The 24,281-nt window shown below is 37.0% G+C and overlaps 1 protein-coding gene across 3 annotated transcripts in view; it reads left to right on the top strand.

Moving 5' to 3' along the window:
- USP8 (ubiquitin specific peptidase 8) overlaps positions 1–24,281 on the top strand; it is a 118,308-nt gene that overhangs the window by 41,874 nt on the left and 52,153 nt on the right. For all 3 annotated transcript variants that reach the window (XM_037833996.1, XM_037833997.1, XM_037833998.1), the window contains exons 5-6: positions 20,206–20,365; positions 22,953–22,995. In XM_037833996.1, the coding sequence (XP_037689924.1) occupies positions 20,206–20,365; positions 22,953–22,995 (203 nt within the window). The remainder of the gene's footprint in view (positions 1–20,205; positions 20,366–22,952; positions 22,996–24,281) is intronic.

Raw genomic sequence — 24,281 nt, 5'->3', positions numbered from 1 at the left:
TTTGAATAAGAAGTCTGCTTAATAAAACCTAATGTTCTATTTCAATATAAAAAATTAAGATGTTATTCTTGATTCAGATGAGACACTGTTTTTATCCATTAGACATTGTGTAAAAGGTACATATCTAAACATTGAATCATTTTCTCGTTGTCTTTATAAGTTGAGAGGTATTTTCTTAAGGGAAAAAAAGCATCAACTCATTATAGAAAATTATGTTTGCTCCAAGAAGTATTCTGTCTTTGTCATTGTAGTCTATATGTATTTAATGCTCTGGTGCTATACACCGCAGAAAATTCTCTTCACATAAACATTGCACTTTTTTTTTAAAGAAGTACACATAAAAAATACATTTCACAGTAAGCTCTATTGCACTAGAAATCTTCAGTAACCTTATAGTCAAGTCAAGCTCCTGTGTGCATAGTAATCAATTCGGTTATAGGGATAAAACAAGTTGTATAAAGACATTTTTCCACCTAGATAACTTATATGTGAATCATTACATATTTATTAGTTTGCCTTCTGAAGAATTTGGCAACCACAAGATTTTCTTCTCCCATTTATTATGAAAACAATAAAATGCCATTATAAATAAACATTTTTAAATAGAGAAATGATCAATAATTACACCACCTGAACCCAACCATTTTATTTTTGTGTCATTAGTTTTTTAAAACATGTCAATTTTGATTTAAATAAACATTTTTAATAAAAATCATATATCAGTATATCTGTAGTGAAAATAATTCAGACTAGTCCAGAAATATGTCACTGGATGAATCTTTTGGTTTTCCGCTTCTGCCTATTATCTGAATTATAAATCTCTCAGTTTGCTTTTTCCACTAACTAAGCTTTGGCTGCTTATACCACTTGAAGCCAGCTCAGTTTTTTATATTTCCCCTATATCATATTAGTGGGAATGTTTTGAATTTATCCATTAATAATTTTTATGCTGTAGATAGATACGGGCGGAGATTTATCTACTAGGATCTTCATTGCAGCATTATGTTGTTCATAATAATAACAATTTAAAAAATCTAAAAGTCAGAGTTGACTAAATTATATTCTATCCTGATAATGGAATATGTGTAGTGTTTATAAATGATGATATTATGTAATTAAATGTTAATATTAAATGCTAATATTAATAGTAAATGAAAATATTCATAAACTAGTAAATTAAGGCATGGGTTAAGCAGGTTAGAGACATAGAGAGTGATTCAATTTCTGTTGAAGAAATAAATGCCATCTATCTCTAAAATACATGGAAACATATACTCGACAGTATTAAGAATGGTTGGGATTTCAAATAATTTATTTTCTTCTTTGTGTATTTTTATAATTCAGGTTTTCTTTTGTTTTGTTGTTTTTTTTTCACTGTAATTATAAGTGGGCTTAGCCTCTCCCTTACAGCATCTGGTCTCACAGGAGAAGGCCCCCCGCCCCAGATGGACGGCTCAGCCCACTAAATTGGCAGTCCTCTATGTTTGCTGGAAAATCAGCAGTAGCCCAGGTGTGGAAGTCCAACACTTCCGAATTTTCCACAGCTCCTCAAGGGGGCCCCGCAAATACACTTATACTGTCTGCCCATATTACTCTGGGTTGTGTTGGGATTTCACCCCAGCCTGTACAAACTCACAAAATCCCACTTCCCATTCATCATTCCCTGCACTTGTGGTGTTCAAACAAACTGATCATACAAGTTAGATTATGTAGTGTGCTATAAAAAATAAATTCCTGCACCAGATAAACATCTCCTCCCTTGGTCTCACTGATAAGTTCTAGTTTTAAAACCCAGTCAGTATCGTCCTTTACCCTTGGGCCTGCTTTGCCTTAGTTCTAACCAGATCCTCTTTGTTCATATCGGTACTTAAAGTCAGAGTTCTTTTTCAGCCCTTTCAGCACTTGCCGTACGAGTTAATACTACCATTCATAGCTGCCAGGTTCTAGCTCTGAGTTTCATGTGTCACACAGATACCCAAAGTTCCAGAGACCAACCAGGTTATACACAAGGAGCTCAGCATCTCAGGATTTAGAGACAAACATTACAACTCAGGAATAGACGTGACTGCTGTAAGAGCTTACAATCTAGAGACCATTACAATAAGCATTTCCCTGATAAGCTGTCCTCTAAGACTCAGTTCTCAGAGTTTACACATTATAGTCAGTCCATATTAGTGAGGCATTATAATGTTTGTCCTCTCAATTCTGGTGTGCTTCACTTAAAATGCTGTACTCAAGATCCATTCACCTAGTTGCGTGTCTCACAGCTTCATTTCTTCTTGTAGCCACTCAGTTTTCCCATTGTATGTATACACCACAGTTCACCATTCTGTTCATCAGTCAGTGCACTCCCAGGCCACCTCTGTCCACTGCAAATACTGAACACTGTTACCATATATACTGGTGCATAAATGTCCATTCGTGTCCCTGCTCTCCAAGCTTCCAAGAAAATACCCCATACTGAGGTTGCAGGACATTGAAACCTCTACATACCTAGGTTCTTGTGGGGCCACCATACTGTCCTCCAGATAGGCTACACCATTCTACTTCCCCACCAACAGTGAACACATGCATCTCTCTCTCCAGGGTCTCTCCAACACTTGTGTCCCTCTGCTCATTTTTTTCTCTTGCAATTTTATAGGGATACATTCTAATATAGTACAGTCACCCTCTGTGTACATTTACATTATCATCATATGGTTGTGCATTCGTCTCCACAATTACCACTTACATCTGTTCATTACTCAAAAAATTTAAACAAAAGAATAATAAAAAGGATAAAAGGAAAAGTAAAAATAAAATACAGCAATAAGGTCAGTCAACAACACCCCTACCAAGAATCCCTTACCCCTCCCCTGTACCCCTTCCTCCAAAGATGTTCAGCTTTGGTATATTACGCCTGTCACATTTAATGGGAGCACGCTACAATGTTATTGTTAACCAGTTGCATTGGTTATATTTTTCCCCTCATACCCTCCCCTTTTCAACATCCTGCAAGGTTACCATTCATCTGTTCTCCCCCCGTGTAAAAACATTTTTACATTTGTGTATTAAGTTAACATCACTGACCACTCTAGGTTTCACTGAGCTACACAGTCTCAGTCTATCATCCATCCTTCCTTCTGGTATCACACATGCCCCCAGCCCTCCTCCCTCAACCCCACTCACAGACATCCTTCGTCAGTGCACCTACAAATACTGTGCTACCATCACACAACAGTGCACTGTCCATTTCTGGATCTATATAATCAATCCTGTTGAACATTCTACAATCCTTCCACATGAAATGCCTTTTACATTTGATAATCTGATTATTAAGTGTCTTGGTTATCTATCTCCTGATAACCTGTGTTCTCAGCTTTAACTCTCAAAGTTCGTTCATTAATGTTAGATCATATTAGTGAGACCATATAGTATTTGTCCCTTTGTTTTTGGCTAACTTGGCTCAACATAATTTTATACGATTCCCTTATGCCCCCTTCTATAGGCATTTAGCTTTGGTGTATTGCCCTTGTTACAGTTAAAGAAAGCATATTGCAGTGTTACTGTTAACTGTAGACTCTAGTTCACATTGATTGTGTTTTTCCTCCAGTACCACCCCCTTTTTAACACCTTGCAAAGTTGGCATTCATTTGTTCTCCCTCATGCAAAAACATATTTGTACATTTTATCACAATCATTGACTGCTCTAGGTTTCACTAAGCCACACAGTCCCAGTCTTTGTCTTCTTTCTTTCTGGTGTCCTACATGCCCCTAACCTTTCTCTTTCAACTGTACTCACTTTCATCTTTGTTCAGTGTACTTACTGTGCTGCCATCTCCCAACATTGTGCTCCAAACCTCTCACTCCTGTCTTTTCCTGTCTGTAGTGCTCCCTTTAGCATTTCCTGTAGAGCAGGTATCTTGTTCACAAACTCTCTCATTGTCTGTTTGTCTGGTAATATTTTAAACTCTCCCTCATATTTAAAGGACAGTTTTTCTGGATATAAAATTCTTGGTTGGTGGTTTTTCTCTTTCAGTATCTTAAATATATCATACCACTGCCTTCTCGCCTCCATGGTTTCTACTGAGAAATCTGCATACAGTCTTATTGATCTTCCCTTGTATGTGATGGATCGCTTTTCTCTTGCTGCTTCCCAAATTCTCTCTTTGCCTTTTACTTTTGATAATCTGATTATTAAGTGTCTTGGCATAAGTTTATTTGGACTATTCTGTTTGGAGTTCGCTGCGCTTCTTGGATCTGTAATTTAGTTATCTTTCATAAGGGATGGGAAATTTTCAGTGACTATTTCCTCCATTATTGCCTCTGCCCCTTCCCCTTCTGGGACACCCATGACATGTACATTCCTGCTGCGCTTCATGTTGTCACTCAATTCCCTGAGACGTCCGTCATATCTCTAATCCATTCTTTTCCCCATCTGTTCTTTTGTGTGTAGGGTTTCAGATGTCCTGTTCTCCAGTTCATGAATCTTTTCTTCAGCCTCTTGAAATCTGCTGCTGTATGTTACCATTGTGTCCTTAATCTCTTGTGCTTTTCATTCCCATAAGTTCTGCCAATTGTTTTTTCAAACTTTTGATTTCTTCCTTGTGTTCGCCCAATGTCTTTATATCCTTCATCTCTTTTGCCATATATTCCCTCAACTCATTGAATTGATTTTTGAATTGATTTAGGAGATTCGTTTAATAATAATTGTTTCAATTCCTGTATCTCTGTTGAAGTGTAAGTTTGTTCCTTTGAGTGGGCCATATCTTCGTTTTTCCTAGTGTGATTTTTCGCTTTCTGTTGTCTAGGCATCTAATGTCCTTGAATGTTCTAATCAGATTTTCGCAGACCAGAGGGGCTCAGGTCTCAGGGGAAGGCAGTATTCAGTATTAGGTTTCGCTGAGGGTGGGTCCTAGAAGATTGACAGACTTTCCCATGAAGTCTCTAGACTCTGTGCTTTCCCTATCCAGCCCAGCAGGTGGCACATGTCAGCCACAACTCTCCACTGGTGTAAAGGGGTGTGGTCCCTTTAATTCATAGTGGATGCTGACCTGTTGAGGGGCCCAAGAGTGTCAGAAGCCAAGCTTATGTTGTGTCCGGTTTGTTTAAGCCCCAGGCCCTGGGGTCTGAGTTCTTTGAGGTGGGGCGGTCCCTTGAGCTGGTCCCACTGCTCTTTTCTTAGGGAAGATACACCCCTCAAGGGAGTTATCGTCTCCATTTGAATTCCTCCTTTGCCTTTCTGGTTCTGGGTCTGCAAGGAATTGAAGATGCCTGAGGCTTTCTCTAATGGGCTGCTTAGAATGAGAGGGAAAAAAAAAGGAAAAAGAGGCAAAGCCCCTTTTCAGAGCTAGTCCCCAGTCCCTCAGTTTTCTTGGGACACAGCCCAGTCTTCCAGTATTCTGAGGTGAGCCGTCTGCAAAAGTCTCTGTTTTTATTTATTTATGTATGTTTTTCCCATCAGCCTTGCCTCCTCCTTGCTGGAAGCATTTGCTTCCGTTCCTCCTCCATGCTTGTAGCTTGTATTCAGTAGTCCAAATGTGTTAAGTAAAACTGCAATTGGAACTTGGTTGAGTTACTTTCTGTAACCTGTTTCTTTTTTCCACATGGCCGTGTTTCAGCTCGGCCTGCCCTGTCTGAGTGGGGAGGAGCTTCAGCTCTGGGTTTGCGCAGCTTTACTTATGATTCTGTGCTACAATCTCAGCTGTTCCACCCATGCCAGGCTGGTGTACCATGTGTGTCCATTCACGGATGTCTCCCAACAGTTTTTCCAGATTATTTACTAGTTGTTCCTGGTTATTTACTAGTTGCTCTAGAGGACTAACTAAATTCCACATCTCTCTTTGTCGCCATCTTGCTCCGCCTTCCTGTAAGTTCTTAACTCCTTTGTTCACTCTCCCTCAGACCTAGACGTAGCACATGCTTCCTATATTTGCTATTGCTGATTCTTTTAGTCCTCTAGTAGTAGTTGACTACCTTTTACCAGTTAACACTTCTGTATATTAAGCTTATCCTGTTCAAACAAAAATGTGGTTTCTTGACTGGATGCTGACTTATGCAAAGGGCCCAGATGAAAATCCAATGAAGGTTGTAAACTTTCTCTCCAAAAAAGTGCATATGTGTACATCTTTACATAATTTGGCATATAGTTTAGGTTAGGGAGGAGTCATTGGAAGTTAGGTGAGCTCTTCATTTCCACACGCCTTAGCTTCCTGCCTTGAGAACAGAGATTTTCAAACCTAGCTGCACATTAGAATCACTTGGGGAGCTTTGGAAAATACTGATGTTCAGGCTGAATTCCAGATGAATTCTATCAGAATCCTAGGGGAGTAGGGGACAGCAAGAAGGCAAGCATCAGTCTTTTTTTTTTTTCTTTTTAACCTTTTCTTAATAAAATGAAGCTGATATGGAAAACTGCAAAAACAAATGTATAGCTTAATGAATTATTATAAGGTAAACACCCTTGCAACCACCCATAAACCAAACAATTAACTTCGCTAACTAGCCCAGAAACCTGTTTCAATCTCACCCCTTCCTTACCCTCAAAAATAACACTCACATTTCTTTATACTGTTGTCACCCAAGTATGTATTCTTGGACGCCATAATTTAATTTTGCCCATTTTTAAAATTCAAGGTGTCTTTTTAAGTATTTTTTTAATTTTCAGGTTCCCCCTCCATGTCTGTTTTCTTCATAGAAAGTATCTGTTGAAGAACCCAGGGCATTTGACCTATAGATTTTCTCACAATCTGTATTTTTCTGATGAACTCATGGTGCAGTTCAGCATGTTTCTCTGTCTTCTCCATTTCCTGCAAATTGGCAGTTGGATTCAGAGGCTTGATCAGATTCATGTTCAATCCCTTTGGCAAGATAGCACTCTGCTCTTACATCAGGAGGCACATGATATCTAGTTGTCTCTCTTTTGTGATGTTAGCAGTTGCTGCTGCTCAATGCACAGATCCATTAATTCACTGGATATTGCAAAATGGTGATAGTCTAATTCTAATCATTTCTTTTCATTTATTAATAATAACTATTATATAAAGAAACATTTCCTCTTATTTACTATTTAGTTATACATTAGTTCAAGTCATAAAGGAAAGGCAAGATACAATGTTTGATTCTTTCCCATTATTAATCAGGTTTTTTAAAAATTTTCAGGAATTCATAGATTTAAACATTTTTGATGGGTTTTGTTCCATTGCAGTGATCCTTTTTGAAGCTCAAATTGCCCCATCTTTGGACACTAGGAGCCTCTTCAGGGTGGTCCCTGAGTCTTTCTGACATAACTTTAATAGTCTTTGATAACTTTCTTGCCGTCCGATAAGATGTTCTGGGTTCATTTTGAACATTTCTTGCCCCAGGCCTGGAATAAGCCACTTCCAAGTATCATTTCATTTTTTATTTTTTGTTTTTTAAATTCAATTTTATTGAGATATATTCACATACCATGCAGTCATAAAAAGCACACAATCAGCTGTTCACAGTACCATTATATAGTTGTGCGTTCATCACCAAAATTAATTTTGGAACATTTTCATTACTACACACACAAAATTAATAATAAAAAAAGTTAAAGTGAAAAAGAACAATTAAAAATGAACACTGGGTGCCTTTTTTTTTTTTTTTTTTGCCCGTTTTCTACTCATCCATCCATAAACTGGACAAAGGCGAGTGTAGTCCACATGGCTTTCCCAATCACATTGTCACCACTCATAAGCTACATTTTTTTTTTCTTTTTTTTCCTCTCCTGTATTTTCTTTTTTTTTTTATCTTCATTTTATTGAGATATATTCACATACCACACAGTCATACAAAACAAATCGTACATTCGATTGTTCACAGTACCATTACATAGTTGTACATTCATCACCTAAATCAATCCCTGACACCTTCATTAGCACACACACAAAAATAACAAGAATAATAATTAAAGTGGAAAAGAGCAATTGAAGTAAAAAAGAACACTGGGTACCTTTGTCTGTTTGTTTGTTTGTTTCCTTCCCCTATTTTTCTACTCATCCATCCGTAAACTAGACAAAGTAGAGTGTGGTCCTTATGGCTTTCCCAATCCCATTGTCACCCCTCATAAGCTACATTATTATGCAATTGTCTTTGAGATTCATGGGTTTTGGGTTGTAGTTTGATAGTGTCAGGTATCCACCACCAGCTACCCCAATTCTTTAGAACCTAAAAAGGGTTGTCTAAATTGTGCGTAAGAGTGCCCACCAGAGTGACCTCTCGGCTCCTTTTGGAATCTCTCTGCCACTGAAGCATATTTCATTTCCTTTCACATCCCCCTTTTGGTCAAGAAGATGTTCTCCGTCCCACAATGCCGGGTCTACATTCCTCCCCAGGAGTCATATTCCATGTTGCCAGGGAGATTCACTCCCCTCGGTGTCTGATCCCACGTAGGGGGGAGGGCAGTGATTTCACCTTTTGAGTTGGCTTAGCTAGAGAGAGGGCCACATCTGAGCAACAAAGAGGCATTCAGGAGGAGGCTCTTAGGCACAATTATAGGGAGGCCTAGCCTGTCCTTTGCAGCAACCGTCTCCCCAAGGGTAAAACCTATGGTAGAGGGCTCAACCCATCTAACCACCAGTCCCCTATGTCTGTGGTCATGTTAGCAACCATCGAGGTGGGGTAGGCCATTACCCCTGCATTCTCCACAGGCTCCTCAAGGGGGCACTACATATTTTTTTCCTTGTTTTTTTTTTTTCCTTTTAACTTTTTTTTCTTTTTTAAATCTACTATATGAAAAAAAAATTTTTTTTAAATCAAAAAAAAACATACAATAAAAGAACATTTCAAAGAGACCATAACAAGGGAGTAAGAAAAAGACAACTAACCTAAGATAAGTGCTTTACTTCCAACCTGTTCCTACTTTACCCCAAGAAAGTTACCTAATATAGCAACATTTCTGTGAACTTGTTCCTACTATATCCATCATATATAGTCATTCCTGGGCATCCCCAGAATGTTAAATAGCTTATCTGTTCTTCTTGGATTATTCTTCCCCCTTCCTTAATTGCTCTCTATTGCTAGTTCCCCTACATTCTACATTATAAACCATTTGTTTTACATTTTTCAAAGTTCACATTAGTGGTAGCATATAATATTTCTCTTTTTGTGCCTGGCTTATTTCACTCAGCATTATGTCTTTAAGGTTCATCCATGTTGTCATATGTTTCACGAGATCGTTCCTTCTTACTGCCGCGTAGTATTCCATCGTGTGTATATACCACATTTTATTTATCCACTCATCTGTTGAAGGACATTTGGGTTGTTTCCATCTTTTGGCAATTGTGAATAATGCTGCTATGAACATTGGCGTGCAGATATCTGTTCATGTCACTGCTTTCCGATCTTCCCGGTATATACCGAGAAGTGCAATCGCTGGATCGAATGGTAACTCTATATCTAGTTTTCTAAGGAACTGCCAGACTGACTTCCAGAGTGGCTGAACCATTATACAGTCCCACCAACAATGAATAAGAGTTCCAATTTCTCCACATCCCCTCTAACATTTGTAGTTTCCTGTTTGTTTAATGGCAGCCATTCTAATCGGTGTTAGATGGTATCTCATTGTGGTCTTAATTTGCATCTCTCTAATAGCTAGTGAAGCTAAACATTTTTTCATGTGCTTCTTGGCCATTTGTATTTCCTCTTCAGAGAACTGTCTTTTCATATCTTTTGCCCATTTTATAATTGGGCTGTCTGTACTATTGTCATTGAGTTGTAGGATTTCTTTGTATATGCAAGATATCAGTCTTTTGTCAGATACATGGTTTCCAAAAATTTTTTCCCATTGAGTTGGCTGCCTCTTTACCTTTTTGAGAAATTCCTTTGAGGTGCAGAAACTTCTAAGCTTGAGGAGTTCCCATTTATCTATTTTTCTTTTGTTGCTTGTGCTTTGGGTGTAAAGTCTAGGAAGTGGCCGCCTAATACAAGATCTTGAAGGTGTTTTCCTACATCATCTTCTAGGAGTTTTACGGTACGTTCTTTTATATTGAGATCTTTCATCCATTTTGAGTTAATTTTTGTGTAGGGGGTGAGGTAGGGGTCCTCTTTCATTCTTTTGGATATGGATATCCAACTCTCCCAGCCCCATTTGTTGAAAAGACCATTATGGCTCAGTTCGGTGACTTTGGGGGCCTTATCAAAGATGAGTCGGCCATAGATCTGAGGGTCTATCTCTGAATTCTCAATTCGATTCCATTGATCTATATGTCTGTCTTTGTGCCAGTACCATGCTGTTTTGGCAACTGTGGCTTTATAATAAGCTTCAAAGTCAGGGAGTGTAAGTCCTCCCACTTCGTTTTTCTTTTTAAGAGTGTCTTTAGCAATTCGAGGCATCTTCCCTTTCCAAATAAATTTGATAACTAGCTTTTCCAAGTCTGCAAAGTAGGTTGTTGGAATTTTGATTGGGATTGCATTGAATCTGTAGATGAGTTTGGGTAGAATTGACATCTTAATGACGTTTAGCCTTCCTATCCATGAACATGGAATATTTTTCTGTCTTTTAAGGTCCCCTTCTATTTCTTTTAGTAGAGTTATGTAGTTTTCTTTGTATAGGTCTTTTACATCTTCGGTTAAGTTTATTCCTAGGTACTTGATTTTTTTGGTTGCTATTGAAAATGGTATCTTTTTCTTGAGTGACCCTTCAGTTTGTTCATTTCTAACATATAGAAACATTACTGACTTAAATGCATTAATCTTGTATCCCTCTACTTTGCTAAATTTATTAGCTCTAGTAGCTGTATCGTCGATTTCTCAGGGTTTTCTAGATATAAGATCATATCATCTGCAAACAATGACAGTTTTACTTCTTCTTTTCCAATTTGGATGCCTTTTATTTCTTTGTCTTGCCGGATTGCCCTCTTTAGCACTTCCAGCACAATGTTGAATAACAGTGGTGATAGCGGGCACCCTTGTCTTGTTCCTGATCTTAGAGGGAAGGCTTTCAGTCTCTCACCATTGAGTACTATGCTGGCTGTGGGTTTTTCATATATGCTCTTTATCATGTTGAGGAAGTTTCCTTCAATTCCTACCTTTTGAAGTGTTTTTATCAAAAAGGGATGTTGGATTTTGTCAAATGCTTTTTCAGCATCTATTGAGATGATCAATTGATTTTTCCCTTTTGACTTGTTAATGTGTTGTAATACATTGATTGATTTTCTTATGTTGAACCATCCTTGCATGCCTGGAATGAACCCCACTTGGTCATGGTGTATGATTTTTTTAATGTGTCTTTGGATTCGATTTGCAAGTATTTTGTTGAGGATTTTTGCATCTCTATTCATTAGGGAGATTGGCCAGTAGTTTTCCTTTTTTGTAGCATCTTTGCCTGGTTTTGGTATTAGATTGATGTTAGCTTCAAAAAATGAATGAGGTAGTGTTCCATTTTCTTCAATGTTTTGAAAGAGTTTGAGTAACACTGGTGTCAGTTCTTTCTGGGAAGTTTGGTAGAATTCCCCTGTGAAGCCATCTGGCCCTCGGCATTTATTTTTGGAAAGATTTTTGATGACTGATTGGATCTCTTTGCTTGTGATGGGTTGGTTGAGGTCTTCTATTTCTTCTCTGGTCAGTCTAGGTTGTTCATATGTTTCCAGGAAATTGTCCGTTTCCTCTGCATTATCCAGTTTGTTGCCATACAGTTGTTCATAGTATCCTCTTATAATTTTTTTAATTTCTTCAGGATCTGCAGTTATGTCACCTTTTTCATTCATTATTTTGTTTATATGGGTCTTCTCTCTTTTTGATTTTGTCAGTGTAGCTAGGGGCTTGTCAATCTTGTTGATCTTCTCAAAGAACCAACTTTTGGTGATATTTATCCTCTCTATTGTTTTTTTGTTCTCTATGTCATTTATTTCTGCTTTAATCCTTGTTATTTCTTTTCTTCTACTTGGCTTAGGATTGGTTTGCTGTTCATTTTCTAGCTTCTTCAGTTGGTCTATTAGTTCTTTGATTTTGGCTCTTTCTTCCTTTTTAATATATGCGTTTAGTGCTATAAATTTCCCCCTCAGCACTGCTTTTGCTGCGTCCCATAGGTTTTGGTATGTTGTGTTCTCATTTTTATTCATCTCTATATATTTAGCAATTTCTCTTGCTATTTCTTCTTTAACCCACTGATTGTTTAGGAGTGTGTTGTTTAACCTCCAGGTATTTGTGAATTTTCTAAGTCTCTGATGGTTATTGACTTCTAATTGTATTCCATTGTGGTCAGAGAATGTGCTTTGAATAATTTCAATCTTTTTAAATTTATTGAGGCTTGTTTTATGTCCCAGCATATGATCTATTCTGGAGAAAGTCCCGTGAGCACTAGAAAAGTATGTGTATCCTGGTGATTTGGGATGTAATGTCCTGTATGTGTCTGTTAAATCTAATTCATTTATCAGATTGTTTAGGTTTTCAGTTTCCTTATTGGTCTTCTGTCTGGTTGATCTATCAATAGGAGAGAGTGATGTGTTGAAGTCTCCCACAATTATTGTGGAAACATCAATTGCTTCCTTTAGTTTTGCCAGTGTTTCTCTCGTGTATTTTGTGGCACCTTGATTGGGTGCATAGACATTTACGATTGTTATTTCTTCTTGTTGAATTGCCCCTTTTATTAGTATGTAGTGGCCTTCTTTGTCTCTCAAAACATCCCTGCATTTAAAGTCTGAGATTAATATTGCTACACCTGCTTTCTTTTGGCTGTAGCTTGCATGAAATATTTTTTTCCATCCTTTCACTTTCAGTTTCTTTGTGTCCCTGTGTCTAAGATGAGTCTCTTGTATGCAACATACTGATGGTTCATTTTTTTCGATCCATTCTGCGAATCTATATCTTTTAATTGGGGAGTTTAATCCATTTACATTCAACGTTATAACCGTGAAGGCATTTCTTGAATCAGCCATCTTATCCTTTGGTTTATGTTTGTGATATATATTTTTCCCCTCTCTCTATTAATATCCTTTATTGTACCCATACCGAATCTCTTTAGTACTGAACCTTTCTCCAAGTCTCTCTGTCCTTTCTTTGTTTCTCTGTCTGTAGGGCTCCCTTTAGTATCTCCAATAGGGCAGGTCTCTTGTTAGCAAATTCTCTCAGCATTTGTTTGTCTGTGAAAAATTTAAGCTCTCCCTCAAATTTGAAGGAGAGCTTTGCTGGATAAAGTATTCTAGGTTGGGAATTTTTCTCACTCAGAATTTTAAATATATCATGCCACTGCCTTCTCACCTCCATGGTGGCTGCTGAGTAGTTACTACTTAGTCTTATGGTGTTTCCTTTGTATGCGGTGAATTGCTTTTCTCTTGCCGCTTTCAGAACTTGCTCCTTCTCTTCCGTGTTTGACAGTGTGATCAGAATATGTCTCGGAGTGGGTTTATTTGATTTTATTCTATTTGGAGTTCGCTGAGCATTTTTGATTTGTGTATTTATAGTGTTTAGAAGATTTGGGAAGTTTTCCCCGACAATTTCTTTGAATACTCTTCCTAGACCTTTACCCTTTTCTTCCCCTTCTGGAATACCAATGAGTCTTATATTCAGACGTTTTATATTATCTATCATATTCCTGAGGTCCGTTTCGATTTTTTCTATTTTTTTTCCCCATTCTTTCTTTTATGCTTTCATTTTCCATTCTGTCATCTTCCAGGTCACTGATTCATTGTTCAGCTTCCTCTAGACTTGTACTATGAGTGTCCAGAATCTTTTTAATTTGGTCAACAGTTTCTTTAATTTCCATAAGATAATCTATTTTTTTATTTAGTCTTGCAATGTCTTCTTTATGCTCTTCTAGGGTCTTCTTGATATCCTTTGTATCCCGTACTGTGGTCTCATTGTTCATCTTTAGTTCTTTGAGTAGCTGCTCTAGGTGCTGTGTCTCTTCTGATCTTTTGATTTGGGTGCTTGGGCTTGGGTTGTCCATATCGTCTGTTTTTTTCATATGCTTTATAATTTTCTGTTGTTTTTGGCCTCGTGGCATTTGCTGAATTTGATAGGGTTCTTTTAGGATTTGTAGACCAATTGAAGTCCTTATCTCTAATTTATCAGATCTACAGCTTCATGGAGTACACTTTCTCTAACTAACCAGCAGGTGGCGTCCACGAGCCACCTGTTCTCCACAAGCCAGTTCTCCCCTGCTTTGCCTTTGTGGTGAGTGGGGTAGTGAGTCTTGTGGGGTCCAATTGGTGTACCAAGCTTGCGTGTGTAGTTGGTGTTGCCCAACCTGTATATGGGGCGTGTTTCTGGGCAGTCGGGGGGCGGGTGGCTCTAACAATCAAATCTCCCTGGTGATCCTGGAGTTTTAAAGCTGCTGCAATAGTCTAATCCTTCAGTTCAGTCCTGCCACAGTTTGTCTCTGCCACTGAACCACAAGTCTTTGGTATTGGTATATGTCTCCTGAGACTTGCAAGTGGGTCCCTCTTCCAGGCCGTGCACCCCCTGGTCCTCTGTTGAGGGATGACTGTGCTATGTCACAGGTGAGTGCCGTCCCTCCAGGGCGGTTCTGGGCTGCTGGGCTGTGTAGGGAGGCTCCCAGTCTGCTGAAATGATGGCTGAATGGGGCTTTGTTAATTCACACTGCTCCACCTTCCCAACTCTGGGACAATCAGCTGAGGTTGCAGGGAAGGCTAATGTCCACGCCCAGTTTTGTGGTGTGTGCCTTTTATTTGAAGCACTTCCGTCACACTGGGTTGTCTGGGGCAGCTCTGAGCTGTGGGGCTGGCGATGGGCAGGAGTGTTTCCTGTCCACCAGGATGATGGCTGTGAGTGGATACCCCCCTTTTCTTGGGAAGTTGTGGTGTTTAGTGAATTTTCTCAGCCACTGGATTATTGCCTTTTGTCTCCGAGCTCTCTTAGTTCTGCTTTTGTCTTGACCTGCCCAAATTGCAAGTCTTTGAAGCTTTCTGTACTGGGCTTCTTAGAGTAGTTGTTTTAGAAAAAAGAAAAAAGGATGAAAAAAAAAAAAAGGGCCCTCCTCAGAGATCTAATGGGTTATTGAAATGCTAAGAGACAAAGCAGTTAGGGCCATTAAGGAAAGGTCCACAAGGCAGAGAGATCAGCTTTTCTTCGGGATTTGTATATGTGCCTCAGGGCTTGAGCTCTGTCCTTCCCCTTTCTATGTTCACCAGAACTCCAAAAATCCTCCGCTTTTATTTTGGAGTTTTTCGTGCTGTTTTTTTCTATGCCTGTCTCCTCTCTGCTGGGCTGGCTGCTCTCAGATTCTCTGGTGTCTGGTCTCAGTCTATGTATGGTTGGAGTTTGGATCGGTAGAATGAGTTTCCGCTAAGAGGTGCCACTGCAGTTCTCCCTTCTCCTTCCCGGAGCTGACAGCCCCTCCTCCCATGGGACTGAGCCTGGCAGGGATGGGTGCGGGTCCCCTGGCCACAAAAACTTACAGATTTCACTGATCTCAGCAGTTCCACGTTTTCATGAGTGTTGTATGAAGTATGCCAAAAGTCAGATTGCTCTGTGGTGTCCAGTCCACGCATTTCCTGGCTTTCTCCCAAGTATCATTTTAAAAATAGAATTAAGTAAGGGATTTTTACAAGCCCTCTCTAAGGAACCTTTTCTAAGAAAGCTGACTTCCATTTAAAATGTTATTTTCCTAATGTAGTGCTTTGATAATGAAATATCTGTTTCAACAATGTTTATGTTATTTCTGTGCTGGTGATACAACAGGAAAGAGGAAAACCCATTGAATGAATTGAATGAGAGAGTTGGACATAGAGTGGTGACCATGAATGCTTCTAAAATTTTAATATGCCGGAGGAAAGCTAATTTATTTACATATATTTTACAAGAATGTGTCTTAACATAGCTGTAAGCTTTATCTGAGTTGATTGCAGACTGTTCTAATTTCCTGTTAATTGTTGTTTATCCTATTATTGTTAGTTGTATGCTTTCTATTTACTAAAAGATAAAGAGAAGATTATTTGTGGGCTCTTTAAAGGTCTAAGTTTTTACCATAAACTGTCAGCACAGTAGCATCCTTTTAATGGAGCCCTAGTAATCCAAGGCTCTTCATAATCCAGATTGGCAGCAGGAATTGCAGTGTTTGGGCATCAATAACATAAAGTCACAGATTACTGAGCCTTAAAATGCAGCCAGAAGATGCAGACAACGTGAGACTTGTTTTGTATTCAAAGGAGCAGATCAAGGCAGGTTAAAAACAGGAGAGTATAGCATCTTGATTCTCAAAAAGAAAAAGAAAGTGAGAAATAAAATCTTGGTTTGGGCTATATAAAATTCCGATCAAAGGTTACTACAAACTGAATGAATACATGAATCCTTTTCCTGAGTTTCTTACTGAAATTTAGCTACAACTTGTCACTTATAAATTGGAAATGAGTCTGGTGTTTTAGAAAAAAGATAGCAGTGTTCACAATTACATTTCACATAACATTCCAGCATAAAACACTACTGGAGAAGCAATATAGACCATTAGTAATGTGCAGAGCCAGACTCCCAGGATTTGAATCCCTGTTTTTCTACTTACTGTGTGATCTTGGGCAAATTACTTAGCCTCCCTGTGCCTCAGTTTCCTCATCTGTCAAATGAAGATTATAAAACCTACCTTATAGGGTTGTTAAGTGAATTAAGTAAATTAACACGTTAATTAACTCAGTGTTGACCGCATAGTAAGTACTCAGTAAGTGTTTGCTATTCTTGTTATTGTTAACAGTGAAAACATTTTTGTTCTGTCACACCCTTCTTCATGGCACTGTTACGATCTGTGTTGAAGCGGTCAGATAAAACAATTGCATAGTTGAGCAACAAGACTTGCTCCTTCTTGCAAGTTTCTCATTTCTGTTAAAACAGTGAAATAGTTGCTGGTATATGAGATAAGACAGAAAAATCTGCAGTTGATAATCCCATAGAGATAAGAGGTTGTGATACCTGATTGCTCTTCTGTTACCATGTTCTCACTCAGTGCCATAGAGAAATAGGGAAAATGAATATACCAGTAAACATGGTCCTGTTAGAGATGTGAGAATCTGCTTATCACTGGATATTGCCCAAGCAGATGTGATACAGTGACACATCTGTTTTTGTAAAATCCTATATGAAGTTGTCATTCACTTTTTTAATTCAATTTTATTGAGATATATTCACATACATACAGAAGTAAAGTCATTCACTTTTGTTTCCATTTATTTTATTTTAGCATATTGATTTTTAAATCTAATATACTCTTTTAAGATTCTCTTTGATGTTCTGTAAAAATTGCAAACAAAGCCACATAGACTAGCATCCTTAAATAATAGAAGCAAAGAGGTAAATAAATAGCTAATTATTGGCCTCTGTTATTGATAACTGCTTTTTCACAGCCCATGTCACCTGAGGAGGGGCTGAAGTGCTTTGCAAACCTAAATTCTTAGCAGTGACCTCCTTCTGATTCATCAGTGACTGGGGCTACCACTAATTACAATATGTGATTTTTTTTTTTGCTGAATCTAGTTCTGAAGCTATACTTCTTCTTCACAGTGAAACCACTCTCAGCAAGCAACAGATTTGTCTATTTTAGAAGACTTGTTTTAGTGGCTATTTAAGTGAGTGATGAGTCTTTCACTTACAGCTTAAATATAATATAGTTTTTATAACAGCCCAGCAGTTACTCTATTTAAGAACTATATTGTCCCCCCAGTAGAGCTTTATGATTTATTCCCTTCTACTTATTTTGAGTTTCCTTTGCTCTTCTTTTTTCTGTTTCTTAAGATGTAACCTGTCATTGATTTTATCCTTTTATACCTTCCTAATATGAGCATTTAAAGTTACAAATTTCTCTCTAAAAAACTGCTTTATCTGCATCCATACATATTAATAGGTTGTATTTAGATTATCATTCACATTGAAATATTTTCTGATTTCCCTTGTGATTTCTTTTTTAAAACCATGGATTATTTAGAAGTGTGTTTGTTGTTTAATTTCCAAATATGTAATTCTTGTTTTTGGCTCAGCATATGGTCTCTCTTGGTGACAGTGTCGTATGCACTTGAAAAGAAAGTGAATTCTGCATTTGTTGGATGTATTATTCTCTATATGTCAATTAAATCAATAGTATTTCTCTGATCTTCTGTATTTATTTATTTATTTATTTAGTCAAGTTCTATCAGTTACTAAGAGAAGGCTGTTAAAATCTCTAACTGGACTTGTCTATTTTTCCCTTTAATTCACTTAGCTTTTGTTTTATGTATTTCGAAGTTCTGTTTTAGGCATATACACATTTATGGCTGTTAACAGATTCCTGATGAATTGACCCTTTTATCGTGATGCCTCGCTTTACTGCCTTTTTTAAAAAGTGTGGTCCCAACTTCCCTTTTCTTTTATGTCTAATAACTTTAGATGTTGCGAATGACACATACAGAGTCTCTGCATCCTGTTATATTCCTTTGGAGAGTGTTTTTGTTTTAGTAGCAATTAACTTGGCTGGACTCATATTTAAAGCCCTGTCTTGCCTGTGGTGGGCAGCAGCTATCTTTTCAGTTTTTTTAGCTTTAGCTGGGCTCCTTAGTGTCTGCCCCATGCATGCCCTGTTCAGAGATCAGCTAGAGATTTGGCAAGTTTATATACAGAATTTGGGACTCCTCCTCTCTGGCTTTTTGGGATTTCCTGCCATCACTTTCCAGCTGCTGTGGTTGTTCTGATCTCTGTTCTCTGGTTCTTCAGGCCCATAAGATTGAGGGTTTTTATTGGAATTTTAGCTGCTTGCAGCACCAACTAAGAACCTGCCTTTATGTGTGAAGCCATAAAAAATGGGAAACTTACTCAGTGCTCTTGGCTTCTAAGTATCAACCCCCATCTGATGTCTGCTTGATTTTGGTTGCTCTCCAGTGCCGGTTACACTTTGTCCAAAGATTATGGTTGTTTTCTGTGGGAGATTTGCCATCACCGAAAGTAGAGCACCTCTGCCTTGATGTTTTAAGGAGAGAGGATGGCATTTTAGAAATACTGATTGTTAATTGTAGTTGCCATGCTCTCCCTGTGAAATCTTGTTGATCATTTCAACCAATGGAATAAACAATTTAGAAGGAATTGCTAAACATGAGGATTGAAATTAATTGCTAAGGATTTAGAGAAGGAGCACTGTTTTCCTTATATTCCTTCCACTTAAGAAGTAGTTCAGTATTGTAATATGCTAATTCTTCTCCAAGAGCTAAAAATTTAATCTCTTGTAAAGTGGATGCTTATCAAATTAGAATTATATTGATAGATGGCAGATTTGGTCACTATTAACCTGATGCTAATAAAAGGATGGGAAATAATTTTTAGTTTAGAAGTCATTCTTAAATTAGGCAGGTTAGATTTTTAATATGTGAAGCTGGCACAATTCTTTGAGTAGTCACCATTTTCATAGTATAGTCCTCTTTGTTCATTTAGAAAATTTTCATTGGGAAATATTCTTTCAAGAGAGTATATAAAATGTAAATGTATAATAAACTGAATAATAAAATGAAAACTATTGATCCATTCTTTAGGAGTTATTGACGTTAACCAGTTATTCATTTTGTTCCCTTAATTTCCATCTTTTTCCTGGTTTTTCAACTTTAAAAACATAGGCATTCCTAAGCATTGCCAGTGATACTTAGGGCAAACAAGATTACGGGTCCCTGAAAACCTGTAGTCCCACCTGGAAATAGAAGTAAATGTTGCCTATAATTTGAATAAGGAGTAGTCCATAAGTCTTTGGCTATCTTGTAACTATAGGTAAGATAGCTGTTTAGTTTTCAACAAATTGGAAATTTCGTTAGTTCATAGTTTGTAAAAAAAATGTAACCTGGTACTGTGGTAATACTTTTTTCTTGATGGTAATACATTTTCAATGTTCATTTTAATATTTTCTCTCTAAATCATAAACACAAGTGTGATTTTTGGATTATTTCTTTTGCAGAGAAAATTAGCGGATTGTTAGTCTTTTGAAAATGAAACTGCAACAGATTTGAATCATTAGAGGTTGAAATTAATGGGAGGGAAAGAGCAAAAAGCATTAAACAACCTTAGCTTGAAAGCATAGATTCTTTTCCAGATTTTTGGACAACTGGAAATGTTTACAGATGGCCTAAGAGGGCAAATTTATAAGTTGTGGTTTGTAATGGAACACTGGCAGTCGAATTTCAGAATTTCAGTTTAAGGGAGAGAGTATATAACCATATAATACTCCAAGGCAGGATACCAATTTTATGGAACTGATTTCCTTTTACCTTTCATGATCATGTCAATAAAAGGCATCTTTTTTTCAACTAGATATGAGGAAGCTGAAGTTCGGAAAAAACTTGAAGAGAAGGACAGACAGGAAGAGCAGCTGCAACAACAGAAAAGGCAGGAAGCAGAAACAGAGGATGATGGCATGTTGGCCAAAAGTTCTTTGGAGAATGTATTGGATGCCAAAGACAAAACCCAAGAGGTATTTGAAATTTATTGTGCAAAGTAAAAGTCTAGTTCTGCTTGTTATCTGATTTGCTTAAGACGAGTTGGGCTACCACTACAAAGTTCTTTCAGACAATTAGAAATTAGAAACTAGAAACTGAGTTAAATATTCTAGCTTCAGTTGATTCCAGGTTTTTCTGTGAGCAACCGCAGAAATCTGTCCCGTGTGCATTAATTACTTTTTTCCAAACTTGATTTGAGCAGTAGAAAGAGCATTTGAACTGTGTCAGTGTATCAAAGTTTGGGTCCTATGTCAAGTCTTGTGGTCCTAAAATAGATGATCTTTAAGGTTTCTTCTTGTCTAATTAAAGTGTAATTTACAATAAAAGAAAGATTTAGCATACTTTGATGCCAAACCCCAGGTCTCATTTTCTTCCCTTTGCTTTTTCCTTCCTTTTTCTCCACCATTTTCCCTTCCTGTCTCTCTCTCTTTTTATGTTATTTGGCAACTACTTGCAATATTTTCAGCTACGTCTTGTTTGTCAAAAGCCATTAGTGGCTCGGTCTCTACCTGCCAGCTAACACTTATCTCCCTCACTTTATCTCCTTAGAAACTATTCCTGAAATATAATTGAAGTCCATGGGAAGATTTCTACTTTAACTCTTCTTAAGAATGTTCTAGCTTTCAGCTATTATTTGTATGTGAATCAGTTTCATTAAGAAGTAATGAACTGCTTATAATATTGGGCTATACCCTATGTAAAAAGAAGTGAAGAAATACAATCTTTTGATTCTAGCAACTCATAATGTAAGATAAATAATACTGTCTTAGGGAGATGTTCATTTATAGGCTGAAGGCTGATATAAAATACAATAAGACTTGAAAGAACTATTATGAAGGAGACTTTTCTTTTTAATTCAGTTTTATTGAGATGTATTCACATACCATACAGTCATCCAAAGTATACAATCAGTTGTTCACAGAACCATCATATAATTTTGCATTTATCACCCCAATCTATTTTTTGAACATTTTCCTTGTACCAGAAGAAGTGAAAATAAGAATAAAAAATAAAAGTAAAGAAAACCCAAAAGGCCCCCATCCTATTTTTCATTTAGTTTTTTGTCCCCATTTTTTTACTCATCCATGCATATGCTGAGTAAAGGGAGTATGATCTATAAGGCTTTCACAATCATACTGTCACCTCTTGTAAGCCCATTGCTATACAGTCATCTTCAAGAGTCAAGGCTACTGGGTTGGAGTTTGATAGTTTCAGGTATTTACTTCTAGCTATTCCAATGCATTAAAACCTAAAAAGGGTTATCTTTATAGGGCAAAAGAATGCTCATCAGAGAGACCTCTCGACTCCATTTGGAATCTCTCAGCCACTGAAAATTTATTTCATTTCATTTTGCTTCCCCCTATTGGTCAAGAAGATGTTCTCAATCCCATGATTTCGGGTCCAAATTCATCCCCTGGAGTCATATCCTGCATTTCCAGGGAGATTTACACCCCTGTCTCCCCTTTTCTTTTGATATATTATTTCAAAGCAAATTCAAGATAACATCATTCTATTCCTGAATATTTCAGTACGCAGCTCAAGAAAAGAATATGCTAATTACCACAGTAGTATTTTCCCACCTCACAAAATTAACAGTAATTCTCTAATATAATGGAATACCCAGTCTATGTTCAGATTTCCCCAGTTGTCTCAAAATGTTCTTTTATAATTGATTTGTTTGACTCAGGATCCAAACAAGGTCTATTCATTTTCTTTTGGTTGTTATGTCTCTTAAATCTAAAAATTTCTGTCTGAGTCCCCCTCTCATTTTTCATTTTATGCTTTTGATTTTTTAATTTTGGTTCAGTTCTGTAAAATGAACCACATTCTGGATTTGTTGATTGCTTCCTCCTGGTGTCATTTAACTTGTTCTTCTATCTCCCTTATTTCCTTTAAGCTGGAAGTTTGATTTGAAGTCTTAGATTCAGGTTCACGTTTTGTTTTTTGGCAAAAATGCCTCTTAGATGATACTGTTTACCTCATATTGTATCATATTAGGAGGCATGTATATATTTTTTTCTTTCTTACATGTAGTGGTGCTAAAATTAGTAAGCCCATGTAGGGTCCTTTTTTTTCCATCTATAAGAGGAGTTAGTACCTTACAGAATTGTCTCATGTTGTATTGGTTAGAAGATGTAAATTGTATAGGTATTTATTGCTTTGCATTGCTTAATTTTCCTTTAACTGTGTAATAGAGGACACTGGATGGAATAACCAGAATTTTTGTTTTATTGTAAGAGATGCTTTATTAACTTTCTAATTAAATTAAATATTAAATTTCTGTATCATCTTGTGTTTTTACATTATATTTGGCCTTTAACTGAAGAAAACTTTGAGGAAATGTTATGTGATTCTGGTATGTGACTAGTTATTTTAGCTGTTGTCTGCTGCCAAAGTAACCTGGTTATGTCACTAATATTTGTCTGTATTTTATGAAAGACCAGTATTCTGCACACTCCTTTTCCTGGACTTTTGGTTTCAGTGAAGTATTCAAGTTGAACTTTTTGTTTTTATGAAAGTTTTTATTTCTGTTAAAGTTGAAACTGTTGTTTTCTATCATAGGTCAATGGTGAAATTAGTGGAAAAAATGAGACAGCAGAAAGAGGTAAGTGTGCAGAAAGAGGGAGTTGGGAGCTCTTTTAGGTTGTTATTGAGATCTTTTAATCAGAATAAGCTTCAGATTTTACATAGTGCGATTCTTAATATTGTGTCTTATCTCTATGTAAGCTTTAAAATTTTTCCTAGCCTATGATTATATTGAAAAATGTGTTGATATATTCTCTGTATATCATGGGGAATATTTTATGAATGATTTTAGCCTAATTCAAAATTACATGATACAATATTGTAGTATGCAATTGAAAACATCAAAACCACAATTTGTACTGTCATTGTTTTCTTCCCTAGATAGAATTTAGCATAGTGTTTAAAAGCATGGATTCTCTCAGGAGTCAGACTGACTGGGTTTGAATACTGGCTCCTCCTCTGAGTTTCCCCGTGATCTGCATCTTTGTGTTGTTTCCCCATCTGTAAAATGGGAATAATAATAGTACTTACTTCATAGAGTTATTGTGAAGATCAAGACTCTTAGAATGCATAGTAAACTTTATGTAAATATTAACTGTTGTTATTTGTGTCTCCAGGTTGTAGACCTAATTACTTAAGAGGCTTCTTCACCCTCCTCAAAAAAACCTAAACCAGTAATTTGGATGTTACCAATAAGTAGTGTTGATGTTCTGGTTACGAATATGTGGTGTAAACAGCAAGACTTAGGCAGTTGCTTTTGCCTAGTAGAGAAATTTTTCCTCTCTTAAAGAAAATATAACTTAATTGTAACTATGTAAACAATAAGATGGATTTTCTATTTAAAATACTGCCGTGTAACTGTTTAAAAAATAAACTATGAGTGCCATAAGGTACCTTTCTAAATGTTATCACTTCATTCTATGATTAGTTTTAACCCATATGTTCCTTTTTATCTCATCCTGTTGGATGTTTCCCATCTCAGTGGTTTTTCTCAATTTATTTAGTCTGTTTTGTTATCAGAGTAGTCTTGTTGGTTAGGAAGGAAAGTGAAATGGTTACTGGCAGCTCTGGTTGTTTTAGCTTAGGAATTACTGTGACTTCTCACAGGTCACTGCTGAAACAAGTTTTTACATATTTAAGCTCTCTAGTAGTGCTTTTTCATCTTTCTGTTGAGGTGGTGGAAGCTAAAAGAGAAAATGGTTAATAAATTTAAATATCTCATAAGCTCATTTTTTTAGGTTCTTATTAGTCTTCTTTAAAAAAAAGTAAAACTAAGGTAGTCTTTTTTTCCTTTCTGGTTGGGAGCTATCTAAAGAAGCATCATTTACAACAGGGATCCACAAACTTTTTTCTTAAAGATAGTAA

Source organism: Choloepus didactylus, chromosome 4 (assembly GCF_015220235.1).
Source record: "Choloepus didactylus isolate mChoDid1 chromosome 4, mChoDid1.pri, whole genome shotgun sequence".
Taxonomy (NCBI): Eukaryota; Metazoa; Chordata; class Mammalia; order Pilosa; family Megalonychidae; genus Choloepus; species Choloepus didactylus.
Note: the sequence above shows the minus strand (reverse complement) of the source record. Positions and strands in the feature narration are given on the sequence as shown.